At 37.1% G+C, this 24,868-nt stretch overlaps 1 protein-coding gene across 6 annotated transcripts in view; it reads left to right on the forward strand.

Annotated features, from left to right (window-relative positions):
• Nucleotides 1-24,868, forward strand: part of sptbn4b (spectrin, beta, non-erythrocytic 4b) — an 85,564-nt gene that overhangs the window by 3,201 nt on the left and 57,495 nt on the right. For all 6 annotated transcript variants that reach the window (XR_014209238.1, XM_082182131.1, XM_082182132.1 and 3 more), the window contains exons 2-13: nucleotides 11,933-12,100; nucleotides 13,296-13,447; nucleotides 15,027-15,200; nucleotides 18,448-18,539; nucleotides 18,641-18,721; nucleotides 18,842-18,957; nucleotides 20,165-20,277; nucleotides 20,379-20,566; nucleotides 21,783-21,900; nucleotides 23,250-23,408; nucleotides 23,488-23,790; nucleotides 24,522-24,672. Coding sequence is in view for 5 of the 6 variants with exons in the window: in XM_082182131.1 (XP_082038257.1) it covers nucleotides 11,956-12,100; nucleotides 13,296-13,447; nucleotides 15,027-15,200; nucleotides 18,448-18,539; nucleotides 18,641-18,721; nucleotides 18,842-18,957; nucleotides 20,165-20,277; nucleotides 20,379-20,566; nucleotides 21,783-21,900; nucleotides 23,250-23,408; nucleotides 23,488-23,790; nucleotides 24,522-24,672 (1,792 nt within the window). In the remaining variant the exon portion in view is untranslated. The remainder of the gene's footprint in view (nucleotides 1-11,932; nucleotides 12,101-13,295; nucleotides 13,448-15,026; nucleotides 15,201-18,447; nucleotides 18,540-18,640; nucleotides 18,722-18,841; nucleotides 18,958-20,164; nucleotides 20,278-20,378; nucleotides 20,567-21,782; nucleotides 21,901-23,249; nucleotides 23,409-23,487; nucleotides 23,791-24,521; nucleotides 24,673-24,868) is intronic.

Below are 24,868 nucleotides of genomic sequence, written 5' to 3' on the forward strand. Positions count from 1 at the left end.
ATTGTCTTGAAGATGGAAAGTGATTTAGGAACATGATGTCATGATTAGGCTATATCAATGCAGATTTATCCTGTTATGCTTATATATTGACAGTGAGGAGACGGGGTGGATGATACCTGCTGCTTTGATAAATTAAAAAGGTCTAATTAATTATAAGCACGCCCAGACAGAATCTGCAGCGCTTGTTGTCAGCGCCAAATGCATTGAAAAAATTATACTTTGTTTGGACCAACTTAGAATATATCTAGAATATATCAAAATATATCTCATTTTCAACCGTCATTCTGACCCTGTGACTGAAATTATCTGTTTTTAAGGGGCGGCTTGTCAGTAAACGGTCGCTGTTATGATTGGCTAACGTCATTGCATAGGAAATTGTATCAACAGCCACTCGTTGTAAGTAAGTGTTTTGAAAACATTATCCATATAACCGTCATTTACAGACAAAGCATTGTGATATCATTCCTGATGCTGATCAAATTCCTGATGCTGGGATCCTTCTGAAGTGTACAGACAGAGCTGTTTAAACTGGACGGGTCAAAGGCAGTAAACCTTCCTTTTCCTTTCCATTTACTCTTTCATTATTCTCTTGTCGGCAGACTCGGGTCTGTTCTGTATCCAGTGTAGACAGCGTCAGTGATTATAATGGATTCTATTGGCTTTAGATGCAACGAATAGTCATACATCATCACACCATAGGCCCCGCCCACTGGCATTCAGTCGCTTAACGGCTGACATATGTCTACACTGGATGCATTCCAGTGTAGACATGTCAGCCGTTAAGCGACTGAATGCCAGTGGGGAGGGGCCTATGGTGTGATAATGTATAACTATTCGTCGATGTCTTGCTCTGGAGGCAGTCATATGCAAATACATTTGCATATGTCTGCCCGTGTGACGTCACAAATCCCTCAATATCAAAACTAGCTTTGATTAATAATGAGGAGGTTTGAAGCTATGAAACTTGCAGAAAGTTTTAATGGTACAAAGACCTGTTATATGTCAAAAGATGAAGGCAAATTTGATTTCTCATGTCATGACCCCTTTAATATTAATCAAAAATATAGATTTTCCCTAAGACAAATACATGAATGAAAAGTAAGATTATTTATTATAAGCCAAAATGTTATTTAATGTAAACCAATATAATATATTTGCCTTAATTTCACCATATACAAAATCTAAATTCGAAATTCAAAATCCAAATTCGCTAAAGATAAAACTACACTATAATTTTTATTTTTTATTTTAGTAAACTAAACTTGTTTATCCAACTGATTTGGTAAAAGGTATTTCAACCTTGGGGAAGGAAGTTAAACTCAAAAAAGCCCATGTGAAAATGAAACAAAATATAACGAGTTGAGATTAGGGTTTACTTAATATAAATAATATACTTAATATGAATAAAGACTACTTCGAAAGACCTTAATGGTTATTGTGATGTCTCTTTAAAATATGCATCATATTTTCTCTTATGTACTAAAAAAAAAACAGCAGAAAAACTGTCTACTACACCGAGGAAGGTCCAGAGCACAGCCAAAGCTGTATCATAATGAGCAATGCTCTGCAAGCGACAGCAGTTGAAGAAAGGCTTCAGCTCCTTGATTTACCCAGCTCCAAAGTACTCCAATGACACATCTGCAGTCCATCAACCAGAACTACTGATTTTGCCTTAAACCTCAGAAGATAAGTGACCTAAATCAAATGTACTCGCTGTGTGTGTGTGTGTGTGTTTGGTGCGGTTGTGTCTGATTCTTCTCTGATTCTGATGCTTGCGAGGAGTGGAGTTATTTGTGAATGTGAGAACGCCTGAAGTCTCGTGCTTCTCTCACAGATGTGTTTGTTTGTCAGAGAGAAACACATGCCAGTTAGATCCTGCGGTCTGTCATGTCGGTGGACACCAGGTGCTGGGAAGGAAGAAAGCCCCGATTGGCCCAGTAAGGACAAGAGAGCTTGACACGAGGTCAAACCGTTACTACTGGTATCAGAGAAGTGGGAAAGGAAACCCTGGGTACATTATTCTGACTCAGAATGTTATCTGATACAGAGGTTGTGTAAAAGATACATTGCGAATTTGTTTCATACACTCAGAAAAAAAAGATACAAAAGCTGTCACTTGGGTGGTACCCATAGACTGTAAAAAATATGGACAAAGCGTTTGTGACGTCACCCATAGACTCTCTGAAGGACGGTTTTGAGGCCGTTTATGGGGGGTATGGGCGGCGCCATCTTGTACGATATTTCAATACAAATGTTCAGAAAGGATATAGAGGTGGTATGATGTGTTGTGTCAGATCATGGCCGAGACGTCAAATTTCAGGAATTCCACTCGGCGCAGCCTATGCTCGTTATCAGCTGTCAATCAAGCTGTCAATCGCCCTTATTTGCCCTTATTTGTTTACATTTTATATCTAAATACGATCTAAACTAACGAGTTAGAAAAAAAATTCACCCCCCTCACAGTTGTCAGGCACTCGGAACCTATCGAAAAATACAATAAAAGTCCATGGGACCAACCTGTAAAAACATGAATTTATGCTGTGAAAACGGACATTTTAACATGGGGGTGTATGGACATTTGCTCCCTTCGGATCTGCCCCTAGCGGATTTTCGATGTATTGCAGGTTTTCGCACTTCCGGGTAGGCTTCATTTTTCAGATTAGAATGTTGCCGCTTGGTGGTACCCTTTCAAAAGGTACACCTTTGTACCTTATTTACCCCCTAAGGGTGCATATTTAGTACATATTTGGGTAACACTTTATTTTGATGGTCCCTTTTGAACATTCTGTTGACTAAAAGTAACTTTGCAACTACATGTCAACTAACTCTCATTAGAGTATTAGTAGACTGTCTGCTTAATATCTGATAACTCTTTATCGTGATGCTCCTCCAACATACATTCTACTGACTTTAAGTAACTTTGTGCATGTCAACTTATTCTAACCGTGAAGGCCAAAGTATACTTCACTTTTTTCGTGTACGAGAGGGTCAGCGTGATGCAAATTGTGAGATTAGAATGCGCAGGTCGGACATGCGCATTTAAATTTTTTTGCAGTAATTACTTTATCCACTTCTAAAATCCTCTAATACTCAATTAACACTCTGTGTTAGATACTAAATACTTTGTTAGATAAAAATACTTTGTTATTAGTAACACCAGTGGCCAATAAGTGAACTGCACTTGTGCACACTTACTGAACTTTTTTTACTGAACGCGAGTCAATGCACGATATACTCATGGCGAAGTTATTTTTTGTTCTTTGCTTATAAGTAAAAAGAAGTTGGAAATACCTTTGCAGTGATACACTATTAATGAAACATCCCCACACCGTCCACGCTGCTGAGAGCGACGTTTAGATGAATGTAAATATGTGCTGTGCGCTTTCTTCAATAACAAAATAAACACACAACAAAAATGACAACGGTGAGAAACCAGCAGTTAAGAAAACATCTCATCATATCACTGTGGATATGTTCGCACAAGCTCTGCAATTCACCGGCATCATGTTGACAATGAAATGAGGTCATTAAAATTACACTGATATGCTAGTTTGAATATAAAATATGTTGGTCTTATAGTCTAGACGATATAGATCTGGCTATGTGAGACTATAGTTCTATAGTAGACACATTGACATTAAAGTACAGAATAGCTTAAATGCGTAAATCAGTCTACAATTGAATTCGGTCAATTCTCTAACAATACTTTGTCTCTCAGCCGTCAACTGATTGCAAAGGAAAAGGCTGGAATTTTTTTACTTTAACAGTGTCTTCTCTTCATTGCTTTCATGCAGAGCTCAAGCTGTCAAGTGAGGTTTGGTAGGTTGTGATGTAAACTAAAAGCTACTTGGCTGTATAAAAAGGGCAACAAGATCATATCTGATCATGGTTTTGACAGGATATAATGTAAACTAAACACTATTAGCTATTTTGATAAGCCCCGCCCCAGCTTCCTGTTTCGGTAAGAAGTATGTCAACATAGAAGGAAGCAAAATTATTTTTGTCAAACCATTTGGAAATTGATGCTTATGGACTTTGCTGATGGAACTGATGGAATAACTCTAGTGCCATAATATGGATATATGAGCTAAAGTTGTATCTTATAGACAGGGTTTCTCTCTGGTGTGCTTGGTTGTCTGTCATTCCACATTTAATCAAGTGAGGCTGCTGAAGGATCTAAGGATTCTCAAAAGCAACCTGTGTGTGTGTGTGTGTGTGCGTGTTACTTTAAGAGAGCAACCATACATCTATTTTCTTTGTTTTTTTATGATTTTTAATAATTAGTAGTCATTTATGTAGTCATTTAATTGATCATTTATTCATATTAGTCATATTTGATTACTTCATTTATCATTTTATCATTTGTTCATCATTTTATTATTATTATTAATTTGTCATTTCATATTTTATATTACTTATTATTTCCTTTCTGTTGTTTAATCTTACGATTGTGTGGTTTCATAGAATGCTGAATGTTTGTCTTCATGAAGAAGAGATGGTATAGCCACCACCCTTGTTGTATTTGTGCTGGTCAGACAAAGTCTGAGCATTGAAACATACACAACTAAGATTATTCAATAAACCAACTCTGCTCGTTTTATAACCATCACTTCGTCTCCTGATTTCTGCTCTTCTTGGCTTTCTCATTCAAATTCTTGGCTGATAGAAGACTGTTAATATAGTTTTGGGTATCAGACAAAACACTCATATTGGGTATTACCAGACCAGACTTGCTTTTAACAGGTTTTGGGTATTAGACAAAACTCTAAAGGCTTCTGACTGGTTTTGGATACCAGACAAAACAGGATATCTTCTGGCAGGGATTCGACGTCTGGGGCCGCATCCGATATTGCTGATGTGGAGATGTGATCTAACACTGCAAATGAAGAAGGAGAAAGGCTCCATGTGAATTGTTTTGAGAACGTTGTCGTCTGTACATGAAAAATGCAAAGGAAAAACATTTCTGTTTTTAGAACATCGTTGTTGTGTAAACGTACCATTAGTTTAATTGTGTTTTAGGTTGGTTTTGTTCTGTTCCTCTTTGCATGAGTGTACGTTTACATGACAGCAATGTACTAAAAATAGAAAAGTTTGCGTTTTTCACGTACAGACGACAACGTTCTCAAATTTATTGATTCCCGTACTACACAGATCTGCAAAAACAACTAAAAACGCTGTATTCTGCTGCCAGGCCAGTAGTAGGCGATATCACTTTGTAAAGAAACACTACGCACCTATACCCTGGTAAACCAGAGTTCTCGCGAGAGCGCAAGTTGAATTTGCTCAGCGAGTTACTCTGGTGTCGAGCAATGGAGCTCATTAAATATGCCCCTCGATCTGAGCTGCACCAATCACATCAGGTTATCTGATATAGGCGGGCCAGAGGCGAGCTAAACAGATGACGACAGCGCTGTGACGTCGAAGTCATTAGTAAACATTGCAAGATGGCTATGGATTAACACCAGTTGTTTGAAATGGCTTTGGCCGCTACAATGAACGAGTTAGACTTGGCTTTTTCCCAAAAGAGGAACAGAAGACGGCGCTTGAATCGTTCCTTTGCAAGAAGGGTGTTTTTGCTGTTTTGCCGACCGGATACGGTAAGAGTATAATCTACCAGTTAGCTCCACTGGTAGCTAAGCGTATGGGGTTTATTGTTGTGATTGATCATAGTGTTATCCAATTGCGTGCTGTGAGATTTTCAAATGCATGCTTGGTGCCGCCCCTCGAGCTGGCCGATTTTCATTGACCGACACCAGACCATTAATCTTTTAGATTTAGGTCTGGATTTCCAGGCTAACGCACCTATAGACTGAACATGTAATACACATACACAACGTCACCGTTTACACAAATGTGCGTTTTTGTTGTCTAGTACATGGGGACGATAACGGCATTGTTTTCAAAAACTTGCACTTTGAAACCTGTTTTCAAAAGCTTGCGTTTTCAGGCGCCCACAATGCCGTTGTCATGTAAACGTGTACAAAATGTTCTGTTTTTGGTTGAAAAGGGTTTCATTTAAACGCCCGGTGAGTTCCGTCATTAGCCGCGTTTCCATTACAGACTTGCGCAAATGTTTTGCGCTATTATCTAAATATCGATAAAAAACTATTGCGAAAGGACGGCGTTTCCATTAACCGATGTTATGCGACTAAAACATCCTTTTTTCTCTCACGATAAGTCATTTAAAAAATCACGGCAACGGACGTTGGTTTATATAATATCACAGCCACCGCATTAGACATTATTATTATTATTATTATTAATGGAAGGAGACGTGGCGTGTTATCCAAGCATTAATGGCAGGGAAAGACCCTTGTACTGCGAACGACACATATAAGGAGTTTCTGGGTGTTTCGCCCTCATTTCTGCTCCGAGGTTTTGATTGTGGCATTTCTTTGGGATTTAGAATCCAGTATTCCTATAGGCTAATTATTGTTTCTTTTATGAATTTAATAAAGAACTCTGTCTCGTATTCTGTCCAAACGATCCATGTAGGCTACTTTTGTGTCCATTCGTTTTTCCTTTTTTAACCCATAATTGAAAAACGAAAAATGAACGGTTGTTGTCTTTTTAAAACGCAAAGTTGAACACCAAAATTTTAGTTTGAACTGGCTACACCAACTGCTGCGCAAAAAAGTAAATATCGACGAATTTTCTAATTTTCGTTTATGACTTTTTGCCCCTTAATTAAACATTTAAAATATTCACAAATTAATATGGAAAACATGTCGATTTTACTGGTTTTCTAAGGCCAAATTAGAACCTGGAATTGATGTTTTTCCAGCAGTGCTGAATGAGAAGAGCCATTAATATTATTAATAAACTATTGTTTTCTAAGTGTCGGCTAAAATCACATCTCCATCTCCGCTAAGCAGATGCGCTTTTAGAGAGAAATGCACCTTTCATACGGATTACATAATCAGAAGGTATTAGCTTTCGATTCGAATTTGTTCGTTTTAAAGTGGACATTTCAAGCTTTTGCCTACATAGGCTATATTTTGTTTCAGTTCTCGCGCTCCAGTTTACAGAGATCATGAAAGTGCGTCTGATTGTTTTCTTTTATTTCTTTTACAAAATCACAACAATTTCTTGTTATTGTGAGTTTACACAAATAAAAGTAGTTGAGAATAATGTATTATTATTTTCTGTATGACCAGAAATGATAGAGTATTTTAAGTTGTTTCCACTGTTGATAGGAAAATGCAAGTGTTCGCGCCCGCGCCTCCGTGCCATGCAGTGCGCGCTCCACACTCAGATTTGTTCCTTTTTTGCATAAAAGCGTCTTCTAAATATAGCCTATTAAATGTTATAATATAATAAAATAATATAAAATTATTATTATTTGCGTAGCTATACATGGACCTCAAACACACCGCGTCTTCTAAGTCAGGTGACTGTAAATGCGCAAAAACTGTTTCCATTGCAGTTTTGCGAAATATTACTTTTTGAATTGCCTGAAAAACCACCTCATGCGAGCGTGAAAACTTTTTTGCGATAAACAGGAGTTTTTGCGAAATTGACGTGTTTCCATTGTGTTTTCCATTGCAATTTTAGGTGCTGTTAGTTTTCATGGATGTTAATGAGTTGCACACCTGTTCCCTGTTGTGTTGATTAACTTCCCTTGTGTATTTAAGCCCTGTGTGTTCTTTAGCTCCTTGTAGTGTTATGTTCAAGCGTGTAATGTTCTGGTGTTCCTGGTATTCATTAAAAGTTAGTTTGATCATATTCTTGCGTCACACGTCTCTCTTGGATTATCTACTAACAACTCTGAGACTTGTGATACTGCAGTGATTGACCAAATTCACAAAGAATTTGTTCAATGTGATAAGAAAACTTCCATATGCCTCTCACCCATTCCTTTGAAACTATCTTGGGTATCTATCTGTCATTCCTTTTGAAATAACTTGTACTGTCTCTTGGGTGATATCTCAATGATATCTCCTTCTGCTGTTTGCTTTTCGGTAGAGAGTATTTGAGAATTAAATGTTTTTTATTGTTTGTTCTAAAAATTATCTTTAGTGTCTATTTTGGGTATATTTGTGTTAAAAATACATTCATAAATCATATCAAAAGAATGGGCTGAGTGGAATGTTTTTGTGAAATTTTTCTCTTTGAAAAAAGAGAAAATGTCAACATGACTAAAAGAGATGAATTACTTTTCATGAAACACATGGCCTTTATACTGTACCTTCCCATTATATCTCACGATGTGTGAAGAATCTAAGAAATTAGGCCACCTGTGAAACATTTGAAACACTTATATGAGACAAGTGTCTATTTAAACATCAGGAGGGTTTTAAAAAAAAAAATCACATACACACACACACACATTATACTGTATATATATAATGCAAAGATATATTTAAAATCACACAAAACCAATTCTGCTTATCTCTTTCTATCTCTTGATGTGCCATTTGGAATATCTGGCAGGAGGGTGACGAAAACATTGGTGTGTGTGTGTGTGTGTGTGTGTGTGTGTGTGTGTGTGTGTGTGTGTGTGTGTGTGTGTGTGTGTGTGTGTGTGTGTGTGTGTGTGTGTGTGTGTGTGTGTGTGTGTGTGTGTGTGTGTGTGTGTGTGTGTGTGTGTGTGTGTTATTAAGGGGGATGGGGCCAGCGAGATTTTGGGTTTATGAAAAATGGGGGAGGGGAGCGCTCTGCATTTTTGTGCTGTATTCACTCAAGACAATAATGACTGACATCTCAATGAACATATGAAGAAAAAGAGCAGATCACACCTGTCAAAGAGTCTCTGTGTTTGTTTATAACCATCAGAACAGTGACCATATGGATAGAAATTCATGAAATTGCACATATGACACACAGCACACCAATGCTGGTCTGGTTGTTCACCAGCAGGCAGTGGAAAGGGTTCTGGAAGGGGGATGGGGTGAAGGATTAGCCTCCTAAATCTATTAGAAATTCATTCATACTAAATTCACTTATCAAGACGCTGAAGAAAAAAAGATCTGCTCTCTCGTATCTGTAGTGAAAAGTAGGTGAATTGACCCAGTTGTTCTGTATTCCTGTAAAAAGGTCACTTGACGTCAGGGAATCGGAACAGTTATTTGTTGTGGTTTCAAAGGAATATCGGTCTCATACAACAAATCATTCCAATCCTGGATGCTGATGAATAGTCAATATAGTGTTTCTGTGCTACAATAGACAACATGGTAGGCTAACAAATGTGACTCAAAACACCTGTTAAGCTAGCTTGCACAGCACACATAGGCCTTACCTTAGTTTACATGTCAGAAACCATGGCTACGTTTCATTTGCTTTATTGTGCCTTTAAAGGGGTGGTTGATTATGATTTCACTTTTCTAACTTTAGTTAGTGTGTAATGTTGCTGTTTGAGCATAAACAACATCCGCAAAATTACAATGCTCAAAGTTCAAAGCAAAGGGAGTTATTTGCTTTTAAAGAAATAGCTTTTTAAGGACTACAACAAACGGCTGGTTGGGACTACACAACATTCCTCCCGGGTTAGTGACATCACCAACCCTGGAATTTACATAAACCCCACCCCCGTAACACGATTTATAATTTATCAAGACAGAATATGCTAATCAATGACTAGAAGATAACTACACATAAGCTACATAAATTCATCAACTAACCATTCAGAAATGTCCAGTTGCATTCTACATGTTGTCACTTCTTCTTGAGTCTTATCTCTCTATCATTGTCTGAATCCGATTTGAACATAAAAGGCTAAAAGTTTTCGAAATTTTCAGTGCATGTCAAGTCAAGTCAAGTCAAGTTTATTTGTATAGCGCTTTTCACAATACAGATTGTATCAAAGCAGCTTCACAGTATTAAATTTAAATAATACAACAAAGTTTGTTTCAAGAGGAATTTATTGATTGATAAAATTAAATTAAATATCCCCAAAATATCCCCAACTGAGCAAGCCAAAGGAAACAGTGGCAAGGAACCGAAAAACTCCATCAAGTGACCTAATGGTGTCCTAAAACTCCATCAGGTGACCTAATGGTGTCCTAAAACTCCATCAGGTGACCTAATGGTGTCCTAAAACTCCATCAGGTGACCTAATGGAGAAAAAAAACCTTGGGAGAACCCAGGCTCAGTCGGGGGCCAGTTCTCCTCTGGCATTTATGAGCTAGAGGCCGGATTGTAGTTTGTAGTAGCATGTCAGTGTGAGTGCAAGCTGTTGAAGCTCCACCCTCTGTGCTGGGAGCAGCAGCTCATTTGCATTTAAAGGAACACACAAAACGGTGCGTTTTTGCTCACCCTCAAAAAGTGACAATTTTAATATGCTATATAAAAATATCTGGGGGGTATTTTGAGCTAAAACTTCACATACACACTCTGGGGACATCAAAGACTTATTTTACATCTTGTGAAAAGGGCATTATACCACCCCTTTAAAAAGTGGACGTCACACTGTCAGGGTTTTGAGCCATCTTAAGTGAGACTTCATCAGTCATTGCACACTACCTCACTACTACTTGAAGTGACAAAAATAACAAAAAAATTTGCATTTTTATTAATTTAAATTTGTTTACTAGACACTAGATACTTTTGTGCGAGTATAAAGTGCACAAGATGTGACCTTTACAACACAATTATCATAACCCAACAGCTGAGATGTTATAAAATCACATTTATTTTCATATGTACTTTTGTAAAACTTTAACTTTGTGTGAACTTTATGTGTGCAAAGTCCCTTTATAGGGTGAGTAAAACTGACCATATGAATTGAGGGGTTTTATACAGTCTTTTTGAAGAGACACAATTGCTTTATAAGATCTTTAACTAATTTAGCTCTTTATTCACATATTATTTACATGGATTTCATGCTCTACAGGGGCAGATTATTGATAATTAAAGACTTATTTTCACGTGGTTCTTTACACGATGCTACATTGACCTCAAAACACTTTTACTGTAGTGCATGATTTGTATGTTTGCAATGCATCACATAAACAGCTTGATACATTTGTGTATGAATTTTCTAAGAGAAAACTTTCTCGGTAGCTCACCTGGTACAGTATTATACGTGTGATGCGGAGTGCTCAGAAATAAGTCGTGTAAATGAGTAAATTATGTCAGAATAAAAATTTCCCCAGCAGCTATCTTGGTAATGCCTTATGGGCAGCTTCTTCCTAGTTATGCTACTACAGTTCTTTTCTACTTAAAAGGGAAAATAGTGAAATCTCCAAAACTGCCTTCCAAATTTACATTTAAATAACACATGACGAATCGGCAAAACAATCTGACAGCAAAATGTCAAAAATGCATTTGGCTAAAGCCGACGTTTCTGAAGTTAGCTGCAATGTTGAGTTGCCATTTCTCCCATTTATTTGTCTGTGAGTGCCCTGCCTCCTTTTACTGTGTCTGGTGTGTATCTAAATGTGTATCTTAAAGGGATGGTTCACCCAAAAATGAAAATTCTATCATTTACTCACCCTCATGTTGTTCCAAACCTGTATTTCTTTCTTCTGCTGAACACAAAAGAAGATATTTTACAGAATGTCTGTAACCAGACAGTTGATGGGCCTCATTGATTTTTGTCTCCATACTATGGAAGTCAATGTCAACTGTTTGGTTGGTTACCCATATTCTTCAAAATATATATATATTTTTTGTGTTCAGCAGAAGAAAGAAACTCATACAGGTTTGGAACAACTTGAGTGTGAGTAAATGATGACAGAATTTTCAATGTTGGGTGAACTATCCCTTTAAATCTATATCTGTGTGTAGGTCTGTGTATGTGTGCTTTTTATCAATTGGAATCTATTAGGTGTGTGTGTGTGTGTGTGTGTGTGTGTGTGTGTGTGTGTGTGTGTGTGTGTGTGTGTGTGTGTGTGTGTGTGTGTGTGTGTGTGTGTGTGTGTGTGTGTTTGGCTGTACAGCTTTTCTGTTTAGCTGGTACTGTAGATGCTGACTTTCACTACTCTATATGCAGGGCTGCTTGAGGAAGCAGGCGCGATGGCCAATGCCTCAACAGACCTGGACAATGCTGAGGCCCAGAGACAGCTCAACAACAACAACAGGCCTGCAAGCACAGGATTCTGGGAAACCGAGACCACCAGTGCCAAACTATTTGAGTGCTCCCGCATCAAAGCACTAGCAGGTACGTGGAAGATCTGCTAGTTATGTGGCTGCGTGTGTCTAGATTTTGAGCATATATATATACTACCATTCAAACGTTTGGGGTCAGTACGATTTTTGTTAGAAATTAATACTTTTATTCAGCAAGGATGCAATAAAGTAATCAAAAGTAATCACTAATCATTTCTAATGTTACAAAAATGGCTATTTCCAAAAAATCCAGTATTTTTTTACTTTCTAGTCATCAAAGAATCCTGAAAAAATGATCACAGTTTCTACTAAAAGATTACACAGCACAATTGTTTATCATTGATATTTATAAAAAAAAAAAAAAAATTTGTTTCCTGAGCAGCAAATCAGCATATTAGAATGATTTCTGAAGGATCGTGTGACACTAAAGACTGGAGTAATTATGCTGAAAATTACTGCTTTATATCACAGGAATAAATTATACTTATTATCCTAAATTATACTAGTAATTTTAATAATATTTCACAATATTTCTTTATGTTTTTGATCAAATAAATCCAGCCTTGGTGAGCAGAAGAGACATGAAACATGAAAAAAATCTTATGGACCTGTGAATGGTAGCTTATACATATTACAATTCTGTTTTATACTAACTGTAATGCTTATGCTACAAGTCATTTCAACTTAAATTGCATTAAACTGACTTTTAAAAAATGAGTTGAATTTTGTGTAACTTAAAAAAGTTGAAAATTGCTTAACTTATTTTGATGAGTTAAAGCAATGTAAAATATATGTGGTTATAACTTATTGATCATATAATTTATTTTACAGTGTACCTGATCATTATTTTCTTGTTATGGCTGACAAGTTATACATGGTGTGATAATGGTATAATAAATGAATATTAATTCTGAGATTTACATGTAAAAAAGCGTATTAGCTTATCTTTAATGATAATAATAAGTGATAATCCAAAAGATAATCCAAAAGTAAAAATAGGAAAATTGACCATGTACAATATTGATTGATTGATATTGTTTGTGTAATGTTATATTAGGGGACTACGGATGAAAAATAGCCTTTGGCTGAATCCGGTACAATACATGAAATGGAAATTTTATGTTAAAAATTGTGCATGGTCCCTTTATAAATAAATAAAAGAAAGAAAGATTAACTAAAAGCTTTAATTATGATATTGTGTATCCTTAATATACATTTTTGTTTGTGTCTCTCTGTCCTCCTACCAGATGAGAGGGACGCGGTACAGAAGAAGACCTTTACTAAGTGGGTGAACTCTCACTTGTCCCGTGTGTCCTGTCGTATCTCTGACCTGTATAATGACCTGAGAGACGGCTACATGCTCATCAGACTGCTGGAGGTGCTGTCAGGAGAGATGCTGGTGAGTTCTCCGTTTAATCATCATAAAAGCACTGCCACAGAAAACACCAGTTTAACAACTTTTTTCAATAGTCTTTTCTTCCCTATTTTGACGTACACTCAACGGCCACTTTATTAGGTCCACCTGTTCAACTGCTCGTTAATGCAAATACCTAATCAGCCAATCATATGGCAGCAACTCAATGCATTTAGCCATTTAGACATGGTCTATTTCAGAAACTGCTGATCTACTGGTATTTTCACACACAATCTCTAGGATTTATAGAAAATGGTCTGAAAAAGAGGAAATATCCAGTGAGCAGCAGTTCTGTGGGTGAAAATGCCTTGTTGATGCCAGAGGTCAGAGGAGAATCAATGGCCAGACTGGTTCAAGCTGATAGAAAGGCAACAGTAACTCAAATAAGCACTTGTTACAACCAAAGTCTGCAGAAGAGCATCTCTGAACGCACAGCTCCTCCAACCTTGAAGCAGATACAGCAGCAGAAGACACACCGGTGACACTCCTGTCAGCTGAGAACAGCAAACTGAGGATACAACTCACACAGACTCACCAAAACTGGACAATAGAAGATTTGAAAAAAAGTTTCCTGGTCTGATGAGTCTCGATTTCTGCTGCAACATTCAGATGAAGGGTCAGAATTTGGCGTAAACAGCATGATAGCATGGATCCATCCTGCCTTATCTCAACGGTTCAGGCCGCTGGTGGTGTAATAGTGTGGAGGATATTTTCTTGGCACACTTTGGGTCTTTAGTACCAATTGAGCATCGTTTAAACGCCACGGCACACCTGAGTATTGTTGCTGACCATGTCCATCCCTTTATGACTAGAATGTACCATCTTCTGATGGCTACTTCCAGCAGGATAACACACCATGTCACAAACCTCAAATCATCCGTCACATATACCCACATATAACTCTCGGTTGATTATTTTGTTCTAATACATAATGTACAAGAGGTGATTGTTTATATCATGTTTATCACATTATGTATTTTAACAGTGTCGTTCAATAAAACCATGTGATTAGTTGCTTTTGATACCTTATTTGAACAAATTATTATTGCCTCGTTGTTATTATATATGTATTTTAAGTTATTTTATTGTACATTTAGGTTTATTTTTATTACCTAAAAAAAGATCAGATTATTCGATTAATCGTCAAAATAATCGACTGATTAATCGATTACTAAAATAATTGTTAGTGACAGCCCGAATTTATATACTATTATAGTTTTTATTAATATTTTTAGCTTTATATTTTCTTTGAATCTTTAGTAATTTTGTGCTTTTATGTGCTTTTGTAAGTTTTTTTAATTATTTTTTTATTAACATTTTGATTTAATTTATTTTTATTTTTAATTCAGTTTTGGTTTATTTTCTAGTTAGTACTTTTAATGCCTCAACTTAAACTTAATTCAGTTAGTTGCAGTGACAACATTTCTCATTTTTGTTTAGTAATGTTTATAATGGTTTAGTTTTAGTTAACGATAATATCCCTGATTTAGCATCCATGCCATGCTTTATGAATTGTCTTTCGAAGGATTAATATGCTCACGTGTTTGATATGTTCTTGTTTTAGCCTCGGCCCACGAGAGGCAGGATGAGGATTCACTGTTTGGAGAATGTGGACAAGGCTCTTCAGTTCCTCAAAGAGCAGAGGGTTCATCTAGAAAATGTTGGTTCTCATGATATAGTTGATGGAAACCACCGCCTCACTCTCGGCCTCATCTGGACCATCATCCTTCGCTTCCAGGTAAGAGTTGCTTGGATTTCTCTTGACTCCTTTGGGATTTTTGAGACTGCCGCCGCCATATCGTTTGACTTTAAGGGAAAGCTCTGTGTACTGAACTCTTTTCCAGTATGCTAGTGCTGGATTTCTGTGATCTGATCTGTAAAGAGGTGGGCATCTTTTGATCTGTGGGTGTGTGTGATCCCTGTCTGCCCTTTATGGCTCCTGTTGAGTGTGTGATCACTGTCTGTGTGGTGCCTGTGTGGCTGTATAGCCGATTGTCAATACCTGCATTACGTACTGATAGATAGCAGTGGAGTTGGCAAAATACAGCAGAGCAGGGATGGGCAACTTCAGTCCTGGAGGGCCACTGTCCTGCAGAGTTCAGCTCCAATCCTGATTTAAAAAATAAAATACCTGTAGCTTTCTAGCAATCCTGAAGACCTTGATTAGCTTGTTCGGGTGTGTTTGATTCGGACTGGAGCTGAACTCTGCAGGACAGTGGCCCTCCAGGACCGAAGTTGCCCATCCCTGCTGTAGAGTCCCAAATAACACACTTCATGTGTACTTGCAATGGCCGCAGTAGACGCGTGATTGTGAACTTCACAAGACCATAGGGTGACCAATTTCTCTTTTCAAATTTCATAAGGGTGCTTGCAAGTGCCCACTTTTCAGCTGCAAACGCTTATATGGCACATAAGTCATATTAACTACTTTTATAGTGTTTTTCTGTGATCTCTCTGAGTTTTGCAGCCTCTGGTCCCTGTATGCTGTCATTGTGTTAAAAAGAAGAGCTTAGGCAGTCTGCTAGAGTTCTGTGGTAAAGTTTTGTGGTTTGGCATGAGGGTTTATAAATGATAGTTGAACTATCCCTTTACACTGCCAAGATCTGACCTGACTGCATCTAAGGCCCTGTTTACACCTGGTATTAAGATGCGTTTTGGTCGATCGGATCACAGGTGGACAACGCTAAATACAGGTGTAAACGGGGTCTGAAGCGTTTTTAGCTTGTCCACTTTCGACTACTTCCAGAGGTAGTGGAAAACACATTCAACCGGATTGCTTTCGTTGTGTAGACGCTCATGTGATCGAATGTGTTCGAACAGCCAGCCTGTACTCTCCGTCTACTGAACTAATGCATCAACATTATGGGAAGCGCACTAGCCAGACGGGATTTAAACTTTGTCGGCCGGAGACCCAAGTTTGGTTTGAAGACGAAAAACATACCAAGCACAATGTTCTCTCACCATTCCCGATTTCTAACACACATTCACCGCATTCGTTTTTAATCATTATGCATTAATCATATTTTATCCCCGTTTCTAAGACAACAGAAGTAATTATGAAATGGCATATAAAGATGTACTTAAGTCCTATTTAAGTAGGTCAAAAAAGCACTTACATTTAATATAAATTTAAACTATAATACATTTTTATTTAATTGTAAATAACAAGTGTATGAAAACATTGCATCCAGTTCACACTTAAGTATATTCTTTTAAAGTATATCATTTCCGTAATAAGTTTGCTAAAGTGTACTTTTTCACAAGATATACTAGGATCTTCTTATCTTGCTCCCATCATCTTGCTGAATATTTTAAAGAGCGCTGTGTCCATGATGTAACTACAAAGTGCTCCAGGTTTGCATTGTGTGTCAACTCCTGGTTCTGTCAGTAAAGCAGTATTACCCAGAATGCCGTTCGACTGCAGTCCAGTAAGTTGATGCTGTGGTGATTCTGGATGCAGGGACTGAGAGAGATGGAGTGTCACCTGATCCAGCAAGCGTGCCGTAGAGATCACGGGGTGGGGCTGTCGTTCACGTTCACCTCTTGTCCTTTCTTGATTCTTCCTCTTCCTCTCTCTCTCTCTCTCTCTCTCTCTCGTTCATTCTCCCGCCTTCCTCCTTTATATTCCTCTTTATTATCCTGTCTCCATATATGCCGGAACATCTCTCCGCTCCCCTATTTATCTAATTTTTTACCCTCCCCATCTCTGTTGGAGTTCACTCTGCTCAGTCAGCAGGTAAGGCCTAACACTGCAGCAGTGTGTGAGGGAGAGAGCGAGAGAGGGAGAGAGATGGAAAGGGGGGGGGGGGGGATTAGAAAGAGGGCAGATGGGAAAGCAGTAAGGCAAACATTATAATTTAGTGTTCTGTTTACATTTCCTTTCTTCCCTTTGTTTTTTGCTTCTTAACTACTCTTGTTTCTCACCCCACAGTGCAAGAAAAAGAAACTTAATTTAAGATATATTCTGTGAGGGAAAGTCTTCTTATCTAACCTAATGTTGCTTCTCAAGTAAATGTATCTTGTTTTAAGGATTTTTGGACATTTTTACTGGAAAACAAGACTAAAATACATACTTTTGCAGTGCTGTTCTTTGAGGTTGTAGATATTGATCATGTATTGACTGCATGATGCGAGAAATTCAATATGACGAATGATCTTGGGACACTCAGGAGACACTTTCGTTTTGTAATGTGCTTACATAAATGTGTTCGTGTGTGTGTGTGTGTTCCTGGTAAACCCTACATTGCGGACCAAATGTCCCCACAAGGATATAATACCAGAAATGTTGACCTTGTGGGGTCATTTTTTTGGTCCCATGAGGAACACAGCTTATAAAATATACTAAATATTTTGATAATGTAAAGTATTCTGTGGGTAGGTTTAGGGGTAGGGTTAGGGATTTTGTACAAACCACTAATTTTAAGGACTACAGATGATATAATTAATTTTGAACAAAAATATTTGGCAACGCTTTATTACGATGGTCCACTTTAGACATTCTTCTAACTATAAGTAACGTTGCAACTACATAAATCTCATTCTGTATTAGACTGTTATGGTTCAGGTTAGTAGAATAAGTTGACATGTAGTTGCAAAGATACTTATAGTTAGTTGAATGTCTGTTTGGGAGCATCGAAATAAAGCGTTAGCAGATTTAAACAGACAGTCTACTAATACTCTAATTGCAAAGTTACTTATATTTAGTAGAATGTCTAAAGTGGACCATCGAAATAAAGTGTTGCCAAATATTTACCGTAATTATACTCTCTAACCGTCACCAATAGTAATTACATAAATACGTTAAGATCATTGGTGGGTTTTCACTGAAAAACAACACAAAAAATGCTGCAAATGGCTTCATGATCCCAGCAGACATGTTAAAGACATGTAATATAAGGCTAGTTGAGAAGGAAAGCCAGTGATTGGTCTCTTAAAGAGTCTGTGCATTACAGTAACGTTTCATTGTTGTTTCTCATGCTTAACAGATTCAGGTGATTAAGATTGAGACCGAGGACAACAGAGAGACACGCTCAGCTAAAGATGCCCTACTTTTGTGGTGTCAGATGAAAACAGCAGGGTAACTATCTCTCAAACAACCCAGAGACTATCATTTCATACAGCCTTTATAGAAAAAGACAATATTTTCATGATGCTGTTCTTTGTTTCCTGTTTCTCCAGATACCCTGAGGTCAACATTCACAACTTCACCACCTGCTGGAGGGATGGCCTGGCTTTCAACGCTCTTATTCACAGGCACAGGTTAGCGGTCAGGCACTCACACTCACCTCGGACATCATACTGACTGTGCTTTCTTTTATGCCATTCACATCATTGATAGAGCCTGATCTGTGAGTTGATTTCTGCTTGTATGTTTCACAGGCCTGATTTAATTGAATTCCACAAGTTGACCAGATCAAATGCAACACACAACCTCCAGCAAGCCTTTAACATAGCTGAACAGAGTCTCGGACTCACCAAACTACTAGACCCTGAGGGTAACTAACGTCATTTTACTCTCACTAAAGACAGTTAAGGGGTGGTTTAAACATACATTTAAGTCCTCTCATCTTTTACTCACCCTTATGTCATCCCCAATGTATACTGTAAGACTTTATTTATTCAGATAAACACAAACAACAAGTAAATTATACATTTCTGTGAGTCCATATAATGCTAGTGAATGGCTGCCCGTTCAGATGAAGCTTGAAAACCACTTGTGACGGTAATCCATAAACCCCAGCGAAACGATAGATGCGTGTTAGAAAATGACTAATATTTTAACAACTCTTTTAACTATAAACGATTGCTTCCGGCCAACTCTCCTAGGCGCATTCACAAGTTCAGAAAGACATAAACGTGGCTATGGCTAGTGGTTTTCCAAAGTTACTAGCCACTCATCATTTTCTCTGGCCACAATTTTGAAATCGAAAAACTGCCATATAGATATTTTTAATATTATCTCATAATTTGGCAACAGGTATATGAGGCTGTGTCACTTTAAGACCTGACGCACAGATCCATTATACTGTAGTTTTCTTTCTCAGCTGTTTATGTTCACTTAAAACATAACACTGTGTTTACGTGAATACTCGCCAAGACCGGCATTTTGACATTATATTGTCTATATTTAACTGTTTAAGCACAATAAGCAGTGGAAAAATAACTCAATTTAGTACTGAGAGGCAGCTTTATGTGCAGTCACAAAATCTGCGGGAATGAGTAAAATAATGCGCAATACGCACAATCCCACGCCGAAACTCAAGGCCTGTAACACCAATAATATTCATCCAGAGCAAATGAAATGATTGAGTGAGAGGAGGCGGGTTTGTATGTCGAGAGAATGCGCACCTATCGTGTGTCTATTCTGCAGAAATTAAGGATTGGAAGCGTTTCAGATATTTCAGCATTTATATGTAATGAAAAATCGATATTTTGTCAACACTACATTGCACTTAGTTTATTTCAGATGCCTGGTTTTCAGATGATTATTTTACAAAAAAAAAAAATGTTTCATTTGTGTTTATCTGAAGAAAGACAGATTGGGGAATTTTTGGGTGAACTATCCCATTAATACAATGTGAACCTTTGAATGCCCTAGTTTAGGCAGAGATTTGATGTGTGTTGCTATTAATTCAGCTGAACAGCTGCACATTTTATGCCTGATTTGATCACTCAAAACAATAACCATTGTCTCCCATCCAGATGTAAACACAGAAAATCCAGATGAGAAGTCCATCATCACTTATGTAGTATCCTACTATCATTACTTCTCCAAAATGAAGGCGCTCATTGTAGAAGGGAAGAGAATAGGAAAGGTAAGAGGTTTTTGTGAACTTTTGTTTTTACCTCATTTCAATTAGCTGTTTTATTGGAGATATGCACACATTCTTCTCTTCAAACGTTTTACATTTTGTAGGTGCTGGACAATGCTATAGAAGCTGAGAAGATAATTCGGCGCTACGAGGCTTTAGCGTCCGACCTGTTAGAGTGGATTGAGAGAACCATAAGCATCATTAGCAATCAGAAGTTTGCAAACTCGCTATCGGGTGTTCAGCAACAGCTTCAAGCCTTTACCACCTACTGCACCATTGAGAAGCCTATCAAGTAAGAGAGAATAATTGAAACAGAGGTCTGAGTGTTGGCAGACGATCCATGACTGCCAGGAAAATACTCAAACTATGACTGTAAATCATCTGGTTCTTTTAGCCTTTTCCTACGCTACCATTTAAGGGTACTAGTTACTGTATTGTTGGTCGTAGGTGTGCCTACCCTCGTGAAAAAGAAGTGTGCTTAATTGCATTGAATTTGCACTTGTAGTGTACTTTAAATCTTAAAAGTATATTTTTTTAAAAACTGGATTTGCAGCTAATATAATATTAATAAAATAAAAGGCCTTCTTAACACATTTAAAAATGCATTTTGTACAGTGCGTGCAGAATTATTAGGCACAATGATTTTCTGATTATATATTTTTTTCAGGCACATTTGACCAATTCCAAACCACATTAATCGTAATAACTACAATTAATTTTGTATTTAATCATTTATATAAGCGATATATAATTGTTTATGAAGGCTGAAAATGAAAAACGCCTTATATTCAGGTGTGCATAATCATTAGCCACGTTTTCCTTTACAGATAAAACAAGCCAAAAAAGAGATTTAACTTAGACTTAAAAGTAAAAAATTATTAAATGCAATTTCTAGTAATAAAGTATGCTAATGTAGACTTCTTTTTCACAAGGGTACTGCTGGTTATTGGCAGTTAACCATAGTTATTCAATGTCTGACCACACATAGTCTGTATTACTGTGATTTTTCTTGCCACTGTCGAGAAAGTGTTTGCATATGCAGATTCATATCATCAACCAACAAAGTCTCCAAGTCTTGTTGAAAATGAAAGATTTCTCCCTTTTATAATCAGCCTTTTGCATTTGAACACAAAGTATCATAACGTCCTTCAACGGATGTGCTAATGTGTATTGGATGACTTTACTCTGTGCGTCATCATGTTTCTAATGCTCTGAGTTAATTACATTAGTCCGTTTGGCATAAAGACCTGTTCATACTGTTGCATTCATCAAATATGGCAATCAGGGAATGTGCTGAAACTTGAGAGAGATGCAACTTTCACTGCGAGTAATGCAGCTTGTTTAACACCTACTGAACCAAGGTGCCGTACATTATAGTCACATGATATGTGGAAAGTATCAGTGCAGTTTTTAATAGAAACGCACAGGGAGTCTTAGGAAAGGGATTTGTTCGACAGATGTAGTGCAGTTTGTGTGGTTATTTATGGTGTGGGTTGTTGTTTTTCCAGATTCCAGGAGAAAGGGAACCTGGAGGTGCTGCTTTTCACCATCCAAAGTAAGCTCAGAGCTAACAATCAGAAGCCATATGTGCCTCATGACGGGAAACTTATCTCAGACATCAATAAGGTATGTATTGCTTAGTTACAATGATTTTCAGCTGGTTACAATATTTATATTTATAAAACTAGCTGATTAGCTTTCTGAAAAAAGCTTCTTTTTTGCTGCTTAAAGGCACAATATGTAAGATTTTTTATTTAAAATAAAAACAATGTTATATATTTTGCATACTTGCATACTTGCATTACCCCAAATGCTTCCAACAATTTTTAAATCCAGAGAAATATTAACCAATGGCGTCAATGACGTCATATCCTGGATTTCCAGTTTTACTTGCATAGAAACCATAGAAACACCAAAGACACTTTATTGCAGTATGTGTTTTATTAGACAGGTAAACAACTGTTTGAATCTCATGTTTTCTTAATTTACCGCGATTAACATGTTCGTACCATTCCTCAGAGACAACACTATTTTGTCTAGTGGCTAATATAGCAGAATCAGAACTAGCTTTATTTGTAGGAACAGTAATACAGCATTTTCTCCACCATACAGTATATTTTAAAATTAATTACATGCCATTTAGCAACATTATACGTCATCCAGCTATTATTAATATGATAGTAAAACTTCAAAGTTACCCCACAATTTGAATTAGTCAGATAAATTGAATTAAATTATGTGAATTTAAGTGATCAAACTTAACTGTGACAAAGTTCAAGTTCAGGGAAGAAGGAGGCGAATGTTAAACGTAACTTTAATTGTATCTTCAATGATAAAATATGCATAAACAACAAAGCCAAAGTAGCGGCAGGGGCCGACTGCTGAATATAAGCATAATAAAAACAGCAACTTAAAATGTCCCAGGCTCTCGGATAGCTTTCCATCCCATTATTCCACACTCATTTACGGCGTCATCAAGCTTCTCCTTTGTTACTGTTTTGTAAAAGCGACCCTGTAGCTGCGAAACTTACATACTGTGCCTTTAATATTTTTCTGGAAACTGTGATACATTTTTTTTTTTCTCTAATGAATAGAAATTTAAAAAAGAACAGCATTTATTTGAAATTGAAATCTTTTATAACGTTATAAATGCCTTTTTCTTCCCTTTAAATCTTGCTGAATTAAAGTATTACTTTCTTTTGTTTTACTGTATTTTAATCAAATAAATGAAGCCTTGGTGAGCATAAAAGACTTCTTCCAAAAACATCTTAATTATTTGATTTGATTTTACTGCTAGTGTATAATATTATAATTTTTGGTTAATATTATTAATGTAACTTATTGTTATATTATTGTTAGATATTCACATTTTAGATTTTTAATTCTGAATGATTGAATGAATGAAATCAAATTATTATATGGTTATTGACATTGTCCCACAGAATAATCCTTATATTTTGTTTGTCTCATGAAAGGCGTGGGAGAGACTGGAGAAGGCGGAGCACGACAGGGGCGTGGCTCTTAGAAAAGAGCTGATTCGTCAGGAAAAGCTAGAACTTCTTGCTCAACGGTTCGATCATAAGACCACCATGAGGCAGGCTTGGCTGAATGAAAACCAGCGTCTCGTCTCACAGGTGTGGAGAATGGGAAAAATAAATGTTGTGTACTGTATAAGATACAATCTTGACTTAATCAGAGCTGCGGTTTTCTCAGGATAACTTTGGCTATGACCTGCCAGCGGTAGAAGCTGCCATGAAGAAACACGAGGCGATCGAAGCAGACATCTTGTCATACGAGGAGCGCATCAGTGTCGTGGTGGAGCTGGCGACGGAGATGGAGTCTGAGGGATACTATGATATCCGTCGCATCTCGGCACGCAAAGAAAACATCCTCGGCCAGTGGATCCTTCTGAAGGAGCTGGTGGTGGGACGTAAATCCCGTCTGGAGAAGAACCTCGCCCTGCAGAAGACCTTCCAAGAGATGGTCTACATGATCGATTGGATGGAGGAGATGCAAGTGGGTTGACTGCATACATTTGATTTGATCTGTGATTAACCCGCAAAAAAAACCAAAAAAACTTAGTACTGGGCAACGATTAATCGCGATTAATCGCATCCAAAATAAAAGTTGGTGTTTACATAATATATGTGTGTGTACCGTGTATAATTATTTTGTATATATAAATACACACATATGCATGTGTATATTTAAGAACAATTTGTTATTTATATATAAAATATTTATGTATAATATAAATTGTATATAAATATATATACAGTATACATGCAAATATTTCTTAAATATATACGTACATGCATGTGTGTGTATTTATATATATATATATAAAATAATTATTATTTTGTATATATAAATACACACATATGCATGTATATATGTAAGAAGTTTTTTTAATTTATATATAAAATATTTATATATAATATAAATTGTATATAAATATACAGTTTATACATGCAAATATTTCTTAAATATATACGTACATGCATGTGTGTGTATTTATTTATATACAAAATAATTATACAGTTCACACACATATATTATGTAAACACAAACTTTTATTTTGGATGCGATTAATCGCGATTAATCGTTGCCCAGCTAGTCTTTTTACATCAAGACAGTAAAATCTACTTCTATTTCTAAGCCACGGTCCTGTATTAAAACAAACAGCTGTTGTGAAGGTGACACAATCAAACACTTGTCTTGACCAAAGTGCTATGTTCTCACTCCAGATTAAGCTGCTGTCTAAGGACTACGGTAAACATCTCCTTGAGGTGGAGGACATGCTCCAGAAACAAAGTTTACAGGAGGCTGACATCTCCATACAGGCAGACAGAGTTCAAATCCTCAACACTGCAGCTCTCAAATTCACTACTGTTGAAGGTGAGTAGCATGATGAGTATAGATCCAGAGACGCTGTCTGGGGTCAAGATGTGATGGAAGATTGTGAAATAAAGGTTATTGGATCTGAGATGTCCAGAGACCTCTGCAGGGTAGAGTGTGTAAAATAGGATGACATCAGGAAGAAAATGCTCCACAAGAGGGCTGCTGGTTTGCTCTCTCTTCCATTACACTACTT

Source organism: Leuciscus leuciscus, assembly GCF_965113295.1.
Source record: "Leuciscus leuciscus genome assembly, chromosome: 10".
NCBI classification, from domain to species: Eukaryota; Metazoa; Chordata; class Actinopteri; order Cypriniformes; family Leuciscidae; genus Leuciscus; species Leuciscus leuciscus.